This window comes from Myotis nattereri (genome assembly GCF_964212035.1).
Source record: "Myotis nattereri genome assembly, chromosome: 2".
In the NCBI taxonomy this organism is placed as follows: domain Eukaryota; kingdom Metazoa; phylum Chordata; class Mammalia; order Chiroptera; family Vespertilionidae; genus Myotis; species Myotis nattereri.
This window is the reverse complement of record NC_138076.1, coordinates 30,972,907-30,991,075: the sequence shown is the minus strand read 5'-3', so window position 1 is coordinate 30,991,075 and position 18,169 is coordinate 30,972,907. Positions and strand designations below refer to the sequence as shown.

The 18,169-nt window shown below is 49.1% G+C and overlaps 2 protein-coding genes across 7 annotated transcripts in view; one reads left to right on the top strand and one right to left on the bottom strand.

The window, feature by feature from the left end:
- The window catches only part of NAXD (NAD(P)HX dehydratase), a 39,916-nt gene extending 30,272 nt beyond the window's left edge, over positions 1-9,644 (top strand). For 2 of the 3 annotated variants that reach the window (XM_081084481.1, XM_081084479.1), the window contains exon 10: positions 430-1,990. In XM_081084481.1, the coding sequence (XP_080940607.1) occupies positions 430-580 (151 nt within the window). In that variant the 3' untranslated portion in view covers positions 581-1,990. Of the gene's footprint in view, positions 1-429; positions 1,991-8,723 lie in introns of those variants that run through there. The other variant, XM_081084480.1, reaches the window with a different exon arrangement.
- CARS2 (cysteinyl-tRNA synthetase 2, mitochondrial) overlaps positions 3,140-18,169 on the bottom strand; it is a gene marked incomplete at its 5' end in the record, with an annotated part of 34,681 nt that continues 19,651 nt past the window's right edge. For 2 of the 4 annotated variants that reach the window (XM_081084477.1, XM_081084478.1), the window contains 8 exons: positions 3,140-3,339; positions 3,627-3,833; positions 5,111-5,209; positions 5,943-6,066; positions 7,173-7,311; positions 8,702-8,768; positions 13,513-13,580; positions 15,679-15,812. In XM_081084477.1, coding sequence (XP_080940603.1) covers positions 3,271-3,339; positions 3,627-3,833; positions 5,111-5,209; positions 5,943-6,066; positions 7,173-7,311; positions 8,702-8,768; positions 13,513-13,580; positions 15,679-15,812 — 907 coding nt within the window. In that variant the 3' untranslated portion in view covers positions 3,140-3,270. The remainder of the gene's footprint in view (positions 3,340-3,626; positions 3,834-5,110; positions 5,210-5,942; positions 6,067-7,172; positions 7,312-8,701; positions 8,769-13,512; positions 13,581-15,678; positions 15,813-18,169) is intronic. The other 2 variants (XM_081084476.1, XM_081084475.1) reach the window with 2 other exon arrangements.

Here is an 18,169-nt window from a genome sequence, read left to right as displayed (position 1 = left end):
AGTCCCCAAACAGGTCCATGTGTGCACATGGGAAGGAGCGACAGCGGAAGTCTAACAATGTTAGGAAGAACCTGCATTCTCAGATTTGGAATATTCCCTACTTCTGAACGCTAATCAACAAGTCCTGGTCTGGTTTTCACCAGGGAAAATGCTTCGTTCTAACCTTCCTCCAGTTGGATAGGTATTTTTGATATGGCTTTTGTCAGGGAATATCAGTATCAGAGGATTAATGGTTATTTTAACTGTAGTATAGCTGCCTTATGCCTCAGTGGCATATCAGACGAGAAATTGCCAATTTAGGGTCTCAGAGTGGAAATGGGAAGGAAATCAGTGCCTTGGTGGGTGGATTCAGGTCCCTAATGTCTGACAAAGCCGTGGAGGGAGGACTTCCACCTCCCACAGCGCCTTGCTAATGTGTCTGCCCTGCAGTTTCAGCCCCCTCCTCGTGGCTGCCTTTGGTGCGTGCTCCCTCACAAGGCAGTGCAACCACCAAGCCTTCCAGAAGTATGGCCGCTCCACCACTACCTCGGACATGATCGCAGAAATCAGACCTGCATTCAGCAGACTCTTTGAAACCTGAGCCGATGCAAACGAGAAGAAAGTGAGCACCATGGTGGGAGAAATAGCATTTGTAATGGGAAAGGCCACGTCCAGTGTGTCTGAATCTTCTGGGTACCAGAGCAGCACAGGCTGCTTAGGAGGCTTGGAGTCTAGGCTACATGGGTGGATGTAGAGAATGTAAGAATTGGGAATGAGTAATTTTTGGCTAAATTAATATGCAATTTGAGACATTATGACACTAAACAAAGTACTCCCAGCAATAACAAAAACATGGAGAATCATTTGAAAATGAGAAAGTCTTTAACCAATTCAACTGAATTTATAGGCATTTGTGCAAGAAGTTCCCCTTATTAGATAGTTCTCTCAAAGGGATCCAGCCATTCGTTTCCAAATAGCTTTGAGAATAATGAGATTTTCTTTTTTTAAATTGAGATCCACCAAAGGATGTGGCATTTACTTTAGCTAATTTTTATTTTTCAAACTGTGATTATGTTGAAAAGGCCTGGGCAGAAATACTAAGTACTGGCTGTTTGGGTTAATTGGTTAAAGTATTCAGAATAATCAGTAATCAGTTTGACCTTGGAAATTTTTTTGGAGGCACCATGGGAAAATCCAAGAAGGAAACTTAATGGGACACTGATACTTGAATGCCCTGGTGGGAGCTCTGGAATACCTTGTATCTTACACTTGCCCTTTTTCATGCCTGTGCATACAAGTATGTGTGGTGGCTGGCGGGGCCCAGCAGAGTGTGCATGAGTGGGTGGGATGCCATGTTCCTGATGTGGCCACTGGTGTGTTCTCTTTGGAGGACGGCTTCAGGATGATGGGGCTCTGGGGGGGACTGAACAGAGCATAACAGTAGGCTTTCTGGGTTGAAAATGGGGGAAATGGGTGGGTATGTCCTCAGGAAGATTTAGATTCCATTAAATAAGTTGATATATCTGAAATCATTGTAAATGAGATGTTTTGTTGTCTTGTTAGCCTCTGGTTCACTTTTGTTTGGTTGTGTGGGTTGTTTTCTTAGTGGCCTGAGAGACTTGTTTCTGTCGCCATTTCTCCGTGGGGGTTTTGGTTCCTAACACATGCATTTGAGTGTTCTCTTACTGTTTAGTGATGCTGGTTCCTTTAAAAGTCTGTCTGCCCTGATGATTACACATGGGTGAAGCTCTGTGGTTCAGATATGTCACCCCAAACAGATCTTACTTTCTTTAAACCAGCCATGAACTTTTATTTATTAAAAGTGAGACCTGGTTTATTTCAATGTAGAGTTTTACTTATTTTTTTCTTAAGTAGCCAAAACCCATCTTTCAGCTTCCTAAGTTGAGGACATTGTTAGGTATTAGGGACATAAACATATATAAGCTTATCTATCTAATGTGTTTTTCACCAGTGCTTTACCAATATTACTAAAGTAAATAATTTGAAGCATAAGCCTGAAATGTCACCATTTCTTTACATATAAATGAAATTTAGCAGTCATAGGAACTATTCCTGTGTATTTGTTACTTAAGTTTTTGCTCTAAGTACAAAATATCTGCTTAAAAGGGAGATAGGATGTACCCAAGTAGCCAGGGACTGATACTTTTAAATGAAGTTACTAATTGCTTTCTTGTTCTTCTGTCAACCCGAGCATCCTCACAAGCCCAGCTGAGGACACTTACTGGCAGCTTCCCTGAGACCAGGAAAGCAGCACCGAACTGCTGGTGGGCAAGTTAGGCATCTGGCCAACGGGACAGTCTGCTTCCCCAGTACTGATTCGACCTGTTCGGATGTCTCTCTGTAAAGGGCCTGCCTGCCACCTGGGTCTGCACTCTGTCATGCACTAAGCACTACTTGAGTCACTTTAAGCGTGTCAGCTTCCAAACAGGTTTCCTTATCTATAGAAGAGAAATGCCTTTGAGGGTCATGAATGTCAATGACAAAGTAAACATGGCTGCAGAGCCACACCAAGCTATCCACAGCTCTGCCTAGCGTGTGCTTACCTGCTGCCTGAGGCTGCACCCCACTCAGGACCTGAAAGTTGGGGGAATTGGCAAGAGGATCACCCTCTTTCCTATGGTTAACCAAACAGCTATAGCTCCCCACCTGTGCAGAAAGGTGAGGGGACTGAGATCAGGCCAGTAAGCTCAGTCCCAGGTAGTCTGCCGTGTGCTTGAATTCTTGGCGTTGGTCTCCTCTGTCACACCTCTATGTCCTGCTCGCACCCCTGCTGTCCCACTCCTCCAGAGTGACCATCCCCTGGTTCATCACTGCCCAGCACTTGAAGTACAGGCTGTTTCCTCCTGCTTCGGAGCAGGCAGCATGGCCAAATCCCCACAAGATCCTCTTGGGATAAGGGCTGTCCTGGAAGCTGTTGCCCTGTTGGCCCCACTCACAGGACCCACCTACCTTCCTATGGCGTCTTCTGGGACCCCCATTTACGACTTACATTCCTGGGCTCTGGCTCAGGGACACAGGCTGGTTGGGTTATATCACAGATGATAATGTTGGCTGATTTAACTAAATTGCACTTGAGTCTGTGGCTGTTGGTACTATAAAGAAATTCATTTTTAAGCATAGTTACTAACACACCAATGGAATGATATCAGTTTGACTTATTTTAATGTTGACTAAATAGTCACAATGGAAAACTTTAATGTAAAGCTTCTATAGGGACTTAAGCAAGCACAGAGCCGCACTGTGAGCCTGTGGTTCCCGCTTCACGCATCCTCAGCTCCCAGGTTTGTGTTCTTCTGACCTCTGACCCAGCAGTTCCCATGTGGATGTGCTGCTTCTGTCCTGGGGGTGGGGGAGGAAAAAGGTCCTGGGTGCTTGAGTACACATGTCCCGGGGCCGCAGTCTCCCTCCAGTTTCTGACTCTGACCCTCTCCCAGGTCCCTCCACCTCAGTGTCCTCTTGGCTCTGGCCCCATCCCCTTCCTTTTCGTCACAGGATGGGTATCTGTGCTCACAAGCAGCATCAGCACAGGGGATGTCTGAGCTTGGACCCTCCCCCATGTTTGCGTGATGCCAGCATCTCAGGGTGGTCATCCCCATTGTCACTGGGCCTCGGTGGCAGTGGCTCACCTTAATACTGATGCCGTGGGCGGCAAGGTCCTGGCGTAGGGTGTCACATGCCTCCAGCAGGGGCTGCCTCTCTAGGAGCTGCTGCCGCCGGGCTTCCTTGGTAGCCTCTCCCGTAGCCAGGGCGAACTGCCGGACCTTGAGCCGGAATCGGACCAACTCCTCTACCACGCTGTGCAGCGTGGCTGAGCTGCTGTCCCCCGAAACAAACTGCACCAGGCAGAGTAGTATAACCAGTGAGATTCTGCTAGCAGTGAGCAGCTGTCCCATGCCCCCGCCCAGCGGCAGCAGCAGAACCTGGCGGAGCTGTAAAGGAACCTGGGAGGAGGGGTGATTCCAGTGCCGGTGATGGTCACTCCCACCTGCAGTCCGACCATTCCCCGTTAACCACCTGTTCACATGCAGTGTTGTCTAAAATGGCTCTTTTAGCCTTTAACTTTCCCCATCCTCAACAGTCCTAAAGCCATTATGCGAAGCAGAGCAAGATGGGCTCTGTGGAGAGGTGGAGGGCCGCAGAGCCCTGTGGAGTGTCCATGCAGAGGGCAGCCTTCTGAGGGGACAGCCTCGGGTGCAAAGGGTGTCCAGGCAGGGATGGGAGTCAGCTCCAGTGAGTGAGGGGGGCATCCCACAGTGGGAGGCTGACTCTGTACTGGGAGAATACCTAAGGAAATACGATTAGGGTACTGGAAAGCAGGCTTCTCACTGTCACTTTTGTATGGAAAGTGAGGAAAGTAGAATGAACCCTTTGCTGGGAACCAGAATTGAAGTGTTGGTGGTAACCCCTGGGTTTTAGTCAAGGTAGAGCGATACAGAAATGAACTTAGATATCGTGCACACAGTATGCCCACACTCATCTCCCTCTCTGCCCACCAAGGGCCCGGAGCAGCTGAGGCCCGAGCACAATGAGCACGCCTGGCACTTAGGCCCGCCTTCTGACCACCTTTCTCTAAGAGCAACCAGGCCCCTCGGAGACACGGCCGATGCCTGGCTTGGTGCAGAGAAAGTACCAGACAAGACCAACAGCTGAAAGCACCCCAAGTCCTGAATAGACTCTGCCTCCAAAGGGCAAATGGGGAGAATGGGGAGCCCAAGGGGCTGGGGCTGGACAGCTCCTGTTTGTAGGAGACACACTGAGGGCAGCTTGGCTGGCAGCTTACTCTCAGGTGGCTCAGGAAAAATGTTCTTACGGTACAGCTGTCTGTACATTTTGAGATTCTTTCTAAACAAAAAACATAATAAAAATAAATAAATACGAGTGTGTACAGAACTGATGACACACCACTCTAGCTAAAATGTGCTGTTGCTTCTCAGAATTGTTGCAGTTTCAGTTAAGATATTAGCTCTGAGTGTTGACTTTTTAAGGAATGTAATGTGCTTTTGAGCACATAAATTGGCATTTACAAGTATCCATTAAAGGGGAAAAATGGTTCTTATTGGATTGGCTTGTAAATATCCCACCACTGAGGACTGAAAAGAGAAGGGTGTACCTGTTGTTCTGCCAGAGAAATTCCAACCGTCTCAAAAAATTGCTCAACGTAGGAGATGATGGAGCCGAACACAGCAGGGCTCCTGGGACCGCCAGGCTCCTGTGACAGATGACCCAGAGAAGGTTCTTTAAAGGCAACGGTGTAACAGGTCACTTCTGCCTGCTGTGCCTCCATGCGGACAAGCTGGCAGGGGGCCCTGGACTAACTGCTGGAGCTGCCACTCTGCAAGCCAGACGACCCGGGTAACTTAATCCTGCACCTGAGCCCGCCCACCTAGAATATGGGGATGTTGTGGTCTGAACGCTTGCGTTCCGCCCGAATGCATACATGGAAACCTAGCCCCCAGCATGATGGTGGTCTCAAGAGATGGGGTCTTCGGGAGGTCACTGGGTCATGAGGGTAGAGCCTCTGGAGTGACACCAAGGCCCAGAAAAGGGACAGGTCGGGTGGGCACAGAGTGAGTCAAAGTCCCAACATAGGGCTTCCTCCCTCATTTCACGTTTTAGCAGTGAACTCAGCTTCTCCGAGCAAACAGGAGGGCTGTGTGCTCCTGCATTAGCCAGCATGCAATGCCGGCTCAGTGTGCTGGGACCTCCGTGCCCACATAAGCCGCACCTACTGCTTGGGGCTCTGGGGGGCGGTGCCTCCTGCAGGGCCAGCAGGGCAGGCCCCATTCGGCTGAAGCAGCCTCAGGAACTTAGGGAAGGTCAGGAGAGGCCTGGAAGCCACCGGCGGTGGGAGATGGTTACCTGAGAGAGTTGGGAAGTGGCATCTTTTCTTTATGAGGGAAAACCAACCAAACAGGAACCCTACTTGTGGCCACTGGAGTTACCTTAGTGACCACCTTCAGCTGTCTGTTCGCCTGGCGAATGAGATCGCAGACGGCATCCACCGCCCCGGGCGTGTCAAAGTCGTCTGCCAAGGCGGCCTTCACAGCAGCCTGGGTGTGGCTGAGCCTTAGATGAGAAGCACGTGTCACTCACAGCCGACAGCAGGCGGCCTCCCTCAGGCGGAGCAGGCTTGTGTCCCACTCCCACCCAGCAGCCCTCTCTTCTTTCCTCCCGTCAGCCCCTCCAGCGCAGTCTCCATGGTGGTCATCCTCCCCCTTTCCTCCCCAGCCCACAAGGACACTCAGGCCCCCTGCCTTCCTCTCTCATCTGTGTGGTCTCACCTACACACCCACTACCTGTCACAAGGCTTTACCTCGTCTAACTCGCCGCTGCCCCTCTTTACTGGAGGTAAAGGCCCCACTTGCTTTGGATCCCCCCATCTCCGGGCCTGGGGCAGGCCTGGGTCTGGGCCACCCTGCAGCTGGGCAGGCCCTGGGACCAGTTCTGGCCATTGTGAGAAGCAGCGTCCACATCTGGGCCAGAGCATTGAATTGTGGAGGCAAAGCCCTGGGGCCCCTCTTCCCTCCTACCTGGCACCTGCCCCCACCCAAAGCCCTGGGGCCCCTCTTCCCTCCTGCCTGGCACCTGCCCTCACCCAAAGCCCTGGGGCCCTCTTCCCTCCTGCCTGGCACCTGCCCTCACCCAAAGCCCTGGGGCCCTCTTCCCTCCTGCCTGGCACCTGCCCTCACCCAAAGCCCTGGGGCCCTCTTCCCTCCTGCCTGGCACCTGCCCTCACCCAAAGCCCTGGGGCCCTCTTCCCTCCTGCCTGGCACCTGCCCTCACCCAAAGCCCTGGGGCCCTCTTCCCTCCTGCCTGGCACCTGCCCTCACCCAAAGCCCTGGGGCCCTCTTCCCTCCTGCCTGGCACCTGCCCTCACCCAAAGCCCTGGGGCCCTCTTCCCTCCTGCCTGGCACCTGCCCTCACCCTCGTAGTGACAAGGGCCTCTGTTCAGTTCACACTAATAAACACCAGCGGGAAAACCCATCCTGGCAAGTTATTTACAACCTTCGCAGCCACCCACAGGCGGACCACAGACATGCCCGAGGCCACAGAGCCTCAGGGACCTTCCCACCAGCACTCAAGCAGCCTTAGTCTCCAAAAGCCTCGCTTCCCTCCAGGCAGCCCCGCGCTGGCACCCAGGGCCCTCTGGGCAGATCTGGGAGAGCACCCACCTCTCCCACAGCACGTCTTCCCTGATGGGGCCGCACGCCAGCTGCCCCTTCATGTAGGCCCGAGCATCCTGGGCGAACGCGGCCACGGCCCGGAGGAGGTGCTGAGCTTCCTGCATGGTGTTGTTGCTGTAGTCCACGGCTGAGGAAGGGGGAAGGATTAGCTGGGGGTGCCCATCGAGCGTGCCCACACCTGCAGATTCAGTTTCTTAGCCAGGCCATCCTCACGCTACTCCAGAAACCCAGCAGTGGAGTGGGGACAGCTGCCCCTATCCTGCACCTCCCTGAGGCCTGAGCCACGCAGACCAGTCTGTCCTCACTCGGGTATCTCATCACCTCAGAAGAAACATGAAAAACCTCTCCCTCTACATTTTGGCTGAGGAGGCCCATTCTCGCTGACAGATGGACAGACAGCTGACTCTGGAAACTGAGAGACATCCACTTGGGTACCTGACGCAGATCAAAGACCACCTGGTGCCATGAGGGCTTTGGGCTCAGTATTTCGGGAGAGGGAGAGGATTAGACCTCGAACTCAGCGTGGTAGAGTATGTGAAGACAGATTTAAGAGCTCCCACCTGGGCCAGCCCACCCGAGCCACTGGACACCACGTCCAGGCCCCCACAAATGGCACAGCCAGAGGGATAGACGTGTCAGCTGCTCCCCAAGTGGTGGGGGCCAGTGTCCTGGGTATCGTGCCTCAGTACCACAGATCTGGGGGCAAAAAACAGCAATTTCTTCTCTTGCAGCTCTGGGGGTAAAAACAACTGAAGTCAAGGGGTCAGCCGGGCTACCCTTTCCAAAGGTCCTAGGGGAGGGTCCTGCCTTGTCTCTTGCAGCTTCTGGTGGCCCAGACGTTCTTGGATTGTGGCTGCATCACCCCAATCTCTGCTTCCCTGGTCACATGGTTGTGCCCAGTGCACAGGATGAGGAGCCCACCTACCCCCAAAGGGCACCTGTTGCTGCAGGGCCATAGACACCTGTCTTACTGTCACAGTGGTCAAGTCAGGCAGGGCAGTGCCGGGTGTCCCCAGACCTGGCCTTCCAGGGAGAAGAGACCTCTGGCCCTAGGGACATAGTGCTAGACATCCCCATCCCCCTCACCCCACCCCCACCCCCGAGCAGCACAGCAGGGCCTGCCTGTCCTGAGTGGGACGCATTTGAGGGCTCCTGGTTCCGTCCCTGTGTGAGCGCGGCCAGTCCAATTGTTGTGTTCATGGAGCAGGAAGTGGAGGGCACTCCGGGGCCCAGACCCCACAGAGGGGGAGAGGAGGGGAGTGGATGGGGAGGGCTGACTGGAAACCCATGGCCTCCATAAGCTTCTGGAACCTTCTGGCCCAGTGCTGGTATTATGCAATAGTGCATCCTCGGGCTTACTTTCTGAGCCCAAGCCTTAGGGGATGAACAACCACACTAACAAGACGGTGCTTATTACTCAGCCAGTACTTCGGTATTCCCCACACTGTCAGAGTGGTCCCTCCCCAGCTGCACACAGCAGACGCTGTGACCATCCCCCAAAGGCCCTGTCGGCTCACCTGACCGGTACCTGCTCCGCAGGCAGAAGAGCCGGAAGACGTCGGGGGAAAATGTCTTCAGAAAGTCCTGAGAGAGAGAGAGATGCGGGAGAGATGTACAGTGCTTGTCCTTCCCATTTGCATCACTCGGAGGTGAGCTCTCCACGTCCAGCAATCAGGAATGAAAAGCTTTGTTTTGCCTTCAAACTCTTAGCACTTTCCCTGCAATTTCCCTGCTGACTGTCCACATTCAGTCCCAGCGTCTGTGGGAAAGGCCGAGAGGAGAGGCCTGTCTGCCAGGAGAACCGCTCCACCAGGCGCTTCGGGAGTCTGCTCTGCTGATGGCCTGGGAGCCTTCACCACGGCATGAGAGGACGGCCACCACCAGAGGCCACCCAGCAGCCTGGGAACCACAGAGAGACTGTGCTCAGGAAGGGACACGGAGGAGGAGGCACGCACAGCTCCTGGCTGAGTGAGAGGGACAGGCTCCCAGGAGCAGGAAGGAGACAGTCCAGAAAGCTTGGCTGTGGTAACGTCAGAACAAGCAACATCCATGCCCAGGCTGGACTGAGGGGAGAGGCCCAGGTCATTCTCTCCGGTGACACTGAACTTGAAGCAGGTATGTTTCTCAAAGAATAAACCATCCTGCCTCGATAAAAGTGAACGTAAAATAGCTCTAGCTGGTTTGGCTCAATGGCTAGAGCATTGGCCTGCAGACCAAAGGGTCCGGGTTTCGATTCTGGTCAAGGGCACATACCTCGGTTGCAGGCTCCTCCCCGGCCCAGGGCCTGGTCAGGGTGCATGCAGGAGGCAACCAATCAATGTTTCTTTCACATTGATGTTTTTCTTTCTCTCTGTCTTTCCCTCTCTCTTCCACTCTCTCTAAAAATCAATGGAAAAATATCATTGGGTGAGGATTAAAAGAAAAAAGTAAACATAAAATAAAAGCCCAATTGGTATCATCCTCTCGGTTATTTCCACAATGTCTGCATAAAGAAGTGAAAAGTTCCATATCAGGAAGGATAACATGGGGAAACGTATCAGAAATCATTAAGACAGCACCATGTTCAACAAAACCTCTCTCTCTGGTGGTCAGTGGAAAGTTCTGCATGATTTTAAAGGGACAGACAGGGTGAGGGAGGAAGCAGGGAAAGGGCTCAACCTCACGACGGGTTCCAGTGTGGCCCCAGGAAAGACACTAGGGCTCTGCTTGCCCAGCTAGGCCACCCACAGTGGCCGTGCCACCGACTGACCAATGCTGGGCACCGAGGGAGACGGGCTCCGAGAGGAGTGTTTGTTTGAATCCTCAGAGAGTTAAAGGAGACGTTCTCAGCCCTTCTGTACACCTGTCCACCCCTTTCTGTCCAATGGTATCTCTGGCCTCCCCTCGGCAACAGCAACCAGCATGCAACAGCTGGGAGGAAACACCTGGCCTGGACGCCGTGCCAGGCTTGTGGGGGCGGGGGGCTCTCGGGGGTTTAAGACGCTGTTTAGAAAGTAGCCCAGGATGGAGCATCTGCTCTGGCGACGTGCTGGCTTTGGTGCAGGGACTTACACTAAGGGGCCACCTGGGCACACGAGTAGACAAGGTCTCACCTGCTAGAAACACTGTCAAGAATAAAAAAATAAAGATTTAGTTCAGTAGTTGCATACACAAAAACATAATTCTCAAAAAAACCCACTAAAACTTGATCTACCATATAATCCAGCAATTCCGCTTCTGGATATAAATCCAAAGGAAGCAAAAGCAGTATCTCAAAGAGATATTTGCACTCCAGCAACAATGAACACACTAGGTGCTCAGATCTCGGTTCAAAGTTCCGTTTCCCCACAAAGGCAGCGAGGCCCCTCGGAGAAATGGCCGGTCTGGGAGGATGCAAAGGTGAACAGGGCCGAAAGGAAGGACGCAGGCGAGACACGAGCCCAGGACACAGGAGCCCTCCCTGTCCAAATGAGGGGTAATTTCAGCACAGAAAGGATACAAACTGAGTTGATAATACACAAAGTAAATCCTTAGGTCTGTAGTGACACTGAAAAGAAACAGAGAAAGACGGACAAAAACCCTTTCTTTAAAGGGGAATGCTAACTAGTAAATGTAAAGAAGCAACAGAATGAGACCAGCACCACTGCAAGAATCAATGAAAGGAGCACCAAGGTGGAGGCACCAAGGATGCCAAACCTGCAGGGCAGAAGGCTGTCGGGAACAAGAAACTGACATGACATTATCTCGCAGGTTCTCGATATTCACACAAAGGAAACAAACATCTCCACAGCAGACACTGTGGCCATCCCCTAGCCAAGCAGTCAAATGTATCATCACTGGGTCCCACAGTCTGACGCTGTGGCCCCAGAGGAAGTCCACAGCACCCCTGATGGAGTGTTTCCGCCAAGCAGGTCTGACCTAAATGGAATCAGCCTTGAGACCTCACTTCCAGTTACAGGAAATACGGGAGCTAGAAGAACAAGTTAAATGACACCACAAAGCAATAGGCAAATTCCAGATGTGGGGTGTTCAGAAAAAATGGCCTGGTTTCTTCAAAAAGTCGATGCCATGGGGAAAATAAAAGTAGAGAGGCAGTTGTAGAGTAGAAGCCTAAACGGAACAGTGGACTATTATTCAGCCTTAAAAAATAAGCAAGTCCTGTCACACTCTACAACACAGATGAACCTTGAGGACACTATGCTAAGTGAAATCAGCCAGTCACAAATGACAAACACTGTATGAGCCCACTTACATGAGGTGCCCAGAGTGGTCAGTCATGGAAACAAAGTAGAATGGTGGTTGCAGGGGAGGGGGGAAGGGGTATATGTTCAATGGGTGCAGAATTTCAGTTTCGCAAGATGGAAAAGTTGTGGAGATCTGTCACACAACCATGTGAGCATAATACACTCCTGAACTGTACACATAAACACGGTTAACATGTAGATTTTACGTAATGTGTTTTTTACCACTATTAAAAACAATTTTTTTAAAGCCTAAGATAACAACATTCAAATGCAGCGCATAAACCTTGATTGGATCCTGGTTAAAAAATAAAGCTGTAAAAGGCATATTGGGATAAATGCAGAAATCAAAATATGGGTTACAATTGGTATTGTTATGAAACTATTGCTTAGGAAGAAGGGGGATGGGTAGAGGTGGAAGAGTATATGGGGGGATAAATGGTGAAATAAAAAAAACCCAGATAATAAATTATTGCTAACTTTTTAGGTGTTTAGGTTACATAGGAAAGCATCCTTATTTTTAAGAGTTGCATGCAGAAAAGAATTCTCATGATGTCTAAATGTATTTTCTAATGGTTCAGCAACAATAACACACACACAAATACTAAATTATTGAATCTACATGGTGAGTATATAAGTATTTCTTTTAACTTTTCTGTATGTTTGAAAATTTGTATAAGATAATATTAGACATTTCTATTTATGTAAAGTACATAAAGACTATTTTTGAGGAGCACACCCCTTTTGGTTTATTATAAATCTGCTGTGAATAGCTTCAGTGGTTGGTATTTCGGTGATGAAGGGCTGTTTACTATCCTTGTCAACTAAATTGGGCATTATGGACCCCAAGGCAAGGGAGGATCAAGCTGTGTTTAAGTATTCTATTGGTGCCCTCGATCGCCATTCATACAGAAATTCACATTTCAGTCTGCATTTACACAACACAATGAGATTCTCCAGGTAGGGTAAGAAGCCAGCAAAAAGCAAAAATCAGTCAATCAAACAAACAAACCCAAAGCTACACTAGATAGGAGGGGGCTGGTGATGGAACAAAGGGACAAAAACGGGGGAAGGAATCCAGCAAATGTAATTCAAAAGATAAAATCATTAAAAACAAAAAAAGGAGGAAGAAGTCCACCACTAAAGCCGACAGAGCCCTGGCCCGTGCGACGCGGTTGGGCATCCACCCGTGCACTGAAGGGTTGCTGGTATGATTCCTGGTTAGGGCACATGCCCAGGTTGCAGGCTCAATCCCCTCCCCCCACCCCCACCCCCGTAGAGGGCGTGCAAGAGGCTGCTGATTGATGTTTCTCTCTCTCCCTCTCCCTTTCTCCCTAAAAATCGATAAAAGTAGTATTTTTTTTTAAGTCAACAGAAGCCCTGGCTGGTATGGTTCAGTGGATAGAGCGTTGGCCTGCGGACTGAAGGGTCCCAGGTTCGATTCCCAGTCAGGGCACATGCCCGGGTTGCAGGCTCGATCCCCAGTGTGGGACGTGCAGGAGGCGGCTGATCCATGATTCTCTCTCATCATGGATGTTTCTCTCTCTCCCTCTCCTTTCCTCTCTCTGAAATCAATAAAAATATTAAAAAAAAAAATAAAAAATAAAAAGCCAACAGAAAACAGTGGAGAGCCGCACAAGGAGAGACAACAGAAAATAGAGAAATACCACTGTGCACTTTTCAGACAAAAAAAAAAAGAGTATTTAGCCCCAGCTGGTTTGGCTTAGTGGATAGAGCATCAGACTGTGGAACAAAGGGTCCCAGGTTCGATTCTGGTCAGGGGCACATGCCCAGGTTGCGGGCTCGGTCCCCAGTTGAGGGCGTGCAGGAGGCAGCTGGTCAGTGATTCTCATCATTGATGTTTCTCTCTCTCTCTCCCTCCCTCCCACATTCCCTCCCTCCCTCCCACTTTCCCTCCCTCCCTCTCTGAAATCAATAAAAAGAAAAGAAGAAAAAAAGAGTATTTAGACCCGGAAATAGGAGAAGCCCCTGAGGCCATGGGGAAAGGGCAGCCAGAGAAACTGGGACTCAGAGATGTGGGGTCTCATATACGCATCAGCCTTTAACAAGGTTCAGCAAGCAGGCAGCAACGCAGGAGAGCACATTACCTTAACAGTGATGTAGTTTTTCAGTGATTTGGACATTTTTTCTTCTTTGCCTTTTACATGCAAGTGTCCTGAGGAGAAAAAACACAGTCATTCACTCTGCACTGGGGGGAAGAGAGGGACTGCTCCGTCCCATCTGTACAGGGGAAGGAGGTAAAGTGGGCGCTTCTCCAGCAGGTGCCTGAGCACAGGGCTCCGACTGCAGCTGCCTGGGGAACTGGAAGGAAACCGTAAGTGCTGCTCTCTCCAATATGCAAACACCTGTGTACATGTGGGTGGAAGATTTCCCCAAATCACCCACCGTCAACCCTCCAGGAAGATGGAGCCCACAGCTGTGCCGGTTCAGGGCATCAGGTACACCCAGCCCACAGTGGGCAATGGACAGGAACCTCTGCTGAGTCAGAACTCAGACAGGAACAGATGGACTGTGACGCTCAGAAACAGTGCACACTCTACACCTTTCCTGTAACTTAGAAAGGATGCTTTAACCGACTCAACACCTGAAGAAATGACAAATCTCTGGTTTGGCAAACCAGGCACCCACCCGGCAATAAAAGCTGCTTACAGATGTTCAGAATTGCAACGTGGGGCTTGCAGGTCTCTGAGAGCATTTAGATTTTCTGTTGCAACTGAATTTCACAGACTTATTAAGACTTTGGTATTACTTCACCCCCAGTATGTGAAAGGCCAGATTCATTCTCCCATGTGTCAGGAGGCACTGCTGTTTCCTTCTCCAGGACAGGTGTGAATGTGATGGAGAAGCGTAGAGTGCCTTAACAGATGGTAAAAGTCACAACAAAACACAGCAACAAAACCCCTTTCTTTCCCATTCCCACACTTACTAGTAAAGGTAAACAAGACCTGCTGTTTTATGGCCACCAAACACCTGTCATTAGCTGAGAGGCTGAAGAAGTGTTAGTACTGACCCCCGGATCCATGGTTCACCGAAGGGCACCTGCACTTCACAGTGTCCAGAGCAAACCGTAACTCCTCAGGAGCATTAACTGGCGCAGTGTCCGTGGCGGGATCACGCTCTGACTCCTCAGACAGTTAACACAGTGGAAGGAAAACATGGAACCAGGATCATCAGGCCTTTGCCCTTCTATTTAGGGAATCTGCCCAGCAAGGCCCATTGCTGGCAGAAATAAAGTAGATTTGGCTACTGCTGAGTTCTATGCAGGGACATGAAGTGGGAGACTAGAGGGCAAACAGCTCGTATGCCGTCCACAGCTGTTCGGCCAGTTCTGTTTCTTTTCGGACGACTGTGAGGCAGTCAGAAACGAGCTGGTCACTGCAGAGAATAGAGATGCTGGTTCCCGGGCACCTGGACACAGCGAGGGTGGGAGTGCCACCCAGGACAGCTCGAGAACAAAGGAGACACTGCGGTGCGTGCAGCCTCATCAGTTCACTGCCATGAAGAAAACCCAAGTGAACCCTTACTCCAGACTTTACGCAGCCGACGGCACATTATAACATGAGCACCTCTAAATATTTCACTGGAATAACCTAGTTTCCTTCATTCAAGGACTTAAAGAAATGGTATTTGTTAATGCACTGTGTTTCAGAGGCTGATTATCTGCAGCTCCCAACCCTATCACTACCAAACACCAAATACGTAAGCTGTCCATTCCAAAAAGCAATGGACCAATTTGACATTGCCCCACAACCTTTGTCAAAATTTGGACATAGGAATCTTCCCAGGCATCAAAGGGAATTCCAACGCTGCTATGCTCAAGGATGCAGCTTGTTTCACACTCTGAGAACAGATGGCTGGTGTTAGCCAACCGTGGTTTTGAACAGTGAAATGAGAGGCAGTGGTATTAGAGAATGGCGACAATATTATAGCTCAAAGTTGGCATAATCCTAATAATGATTACATCATACTATTTAAAACCCTCAATAGTTTTATTAGAAGGAAACTTATATAGAACAGCACTGTAAAGCCTTTTCCATATTCTTGTCATTCATATTTTAGTTCCCAAAAGGCAGACTCATTCCCATCCGAGGAAGTTCATGTCCAACTGACTGAAATTCAAAAACAACTTAGGACACAGCTCCACTTCTTGACCTATTTTAGCTGATCTATGTATTTCCAAATGTAACTTTTGTCAATAAAAGATAAAACTGGCAGGACAGAAATAGAACAATTCCTCTGAGGTCATTACTTACCAGAATGCAGGAAGTAATTTCCCCACTGCTGGCACTGATGGAAGACCTCACACTGTGCGATTTCATTCTCATGATGTGGGAAAGCTAGGTCTATGCCACCCGAGTGGATGTCCAGTTGACTTCCAAACACCAAACTGCAAGACACAGCACAGAGCCGTGAATTAATTCAATCAAACAGCATATTTCTCCAACCCTCATCTTATATCTAACCCTTCCAGCCTTTGTGCAGTGCAAGGAATAAAATAAATGGATCTCAATTTTAAATCAATACCTGTGAAAGCTTAACTGATGCAAATGGAAACCATAATTTTGTTTTTACTTCATAAAATCCCTCATCCACAGCTTTTCCTCGTACTAAAGACAATTCATAAAAATCCCTAATAGCTTTTCCTCCTAGGGAAAAAATGTAATTCTCTTTGCTCCAGAGGTATGGTTTTTTGAAAAAACTTACAAAATTACCTTTTCTTACTTTCAATAGGTAAAATTTAATGGTTTTCCACCTTTAACAAGAGATAGAACTATAAAATCAAGAGAATTTTTAATTTGGTTTTTGAAAATTTAACTACTTAGCGGTTATATTTGATAAACAAGGTTATAGAATTCAAATCAGTGCACGTCAGCTATTGGCACTTCCGCTTTAGCGCTGTGCCGTACATCCTGGAAAGCCTCCTGTCCTACAAACTGCACACCAAAGCTGTGCGGCTGATGGGACAGTGCAGCAGCTGGCCCGGCCACTCGGCCTGGCAACTCTCACCAGACCCCCTGCGAAACCTGTACCAGTGTGAACAATCCAGGTTCACTAGCGCTGCTTCAGAAGACACTGAAAATGCAAAAATCGATGAAAAACTCAACAGTCAGCACAGTGGAAATGCTGGTTTGTGGGGTCTGAGTGGCGAGGCCACCTGCCCCAGCACACAGCGAGGCTGGAATGCAGACCATCGTGAATTTTCCTAAAAATGGTTCAAAATAGACATTTTCAAAGATGCCACAGCCTCGCTGAGTCCTTTCCTGCTGAAGGTTGACCTTCTCCCACTGGCTCCTGGGCTCCAGAAGAACCCGCAATGTACCGTCACATTTAGCTAAGTGGTGCTGGCTGAGTGGGTTATCTGTTACTGTACATTCTCAGTGATGGATTTTAGAGAATCTATTACAGTCCTTGAAATTTCAAATGCTCTGAAGAAGAGTGTGCGGTGGGAGGGCGAAGATTGGGTAGGAGAACATAAGGGGCCTCATTTGTAATGAGTGATTCAGTTTAAGATCTGAAGCAAATATGACGATGTTAAGATTTAATAAAGCTAAACTGTGGATCCGAGGTATTCATTATATTAGTCTCTATTCATGTCTGTACTTTAGGCCTATTTTAAAATAAGAGACAGCTAAAAAGGAATACAATGTCTATTTTCATTATTTAGATTTCAACAAAATGAAATATTTAATGGTAACATTAGATTTGAAATTTATTAAATGCTTTCTACCTGCTTTACAGCAACTAATTAAATCTAAAACTAAATACTTCTTTACAATCCAATGTATACTCCACATTGCTATTAAACCAACAAGTATTTATAAATACATAAGTGGTTCTGTACTAATGTATGACTGTGAGATGGACATAATTGTTTTTAATGAAAAGTTGGGCCCATGCTTCATAATAACATGAGAGTTTGATGTCTCAGGAATGCCTGGATGTGTTTCTAGATGGGCCATGTAGAAGTCATCAAAGGTCAGGGCTACAGGGGGATGTGGTGGAAAGGGAGATTGCCTGCTGAGTCTTAACTAGAATGAACAAAATGTGGATGTACGGGTCTTGGAGGACAAGGCTTTTCCATTTGGTAGGATGGGGTAAACCTACGTGGGGCTCAAAAGGAAACTAGCGTGGGGTCAGTGCATGGGGCACAGCGCTCTATTACAGGAGACTAGAGGCCCAGTGCACAGATTCATGCACTGGGTGGGGGGGGTCCCTCAGCCTGGCCTGCAGGGATCGGGCCGAAACCAGCTCTCTGACATCCCCCAAGGGGTTCCGGATTGCAAGAGGGTGGTTCTCGGGTGACACACCCCAGAATCGAGCTCCCTCCTCTCTGGTTCCGGGTGTGTCACCCGAGAACCGCAGCTGCCAAGTCACCGCAGTTCGGCAGCTCCTGCGTTGAGTGTCTGCCCCTGTTGGTCAGTGTGCATCACAGCTTCCGGTCAGGCAGTCAAACGGTCAGATGGTCACTTAGGCTTTTATATATATAGATAAGGTAGTTACCACTGCTATACCCAGCCAGAAAACAGTACCATATACAACAACCAAGTGAGGGTGACTGGGTTGGCTGATCTGAAAATTTTTGGTGTAGCTAGTAGTTTGAAATGCTCACCTTAAGCATACTTTATGTTTCTAATTTTAAAAACTTATAACTCCACTGCAAAAAAATTATTATAATAAATATCTGCAATGAACTGAAACACATCAAATATAAAATCTGAGTTAATATGATACTTGAAAACCCCT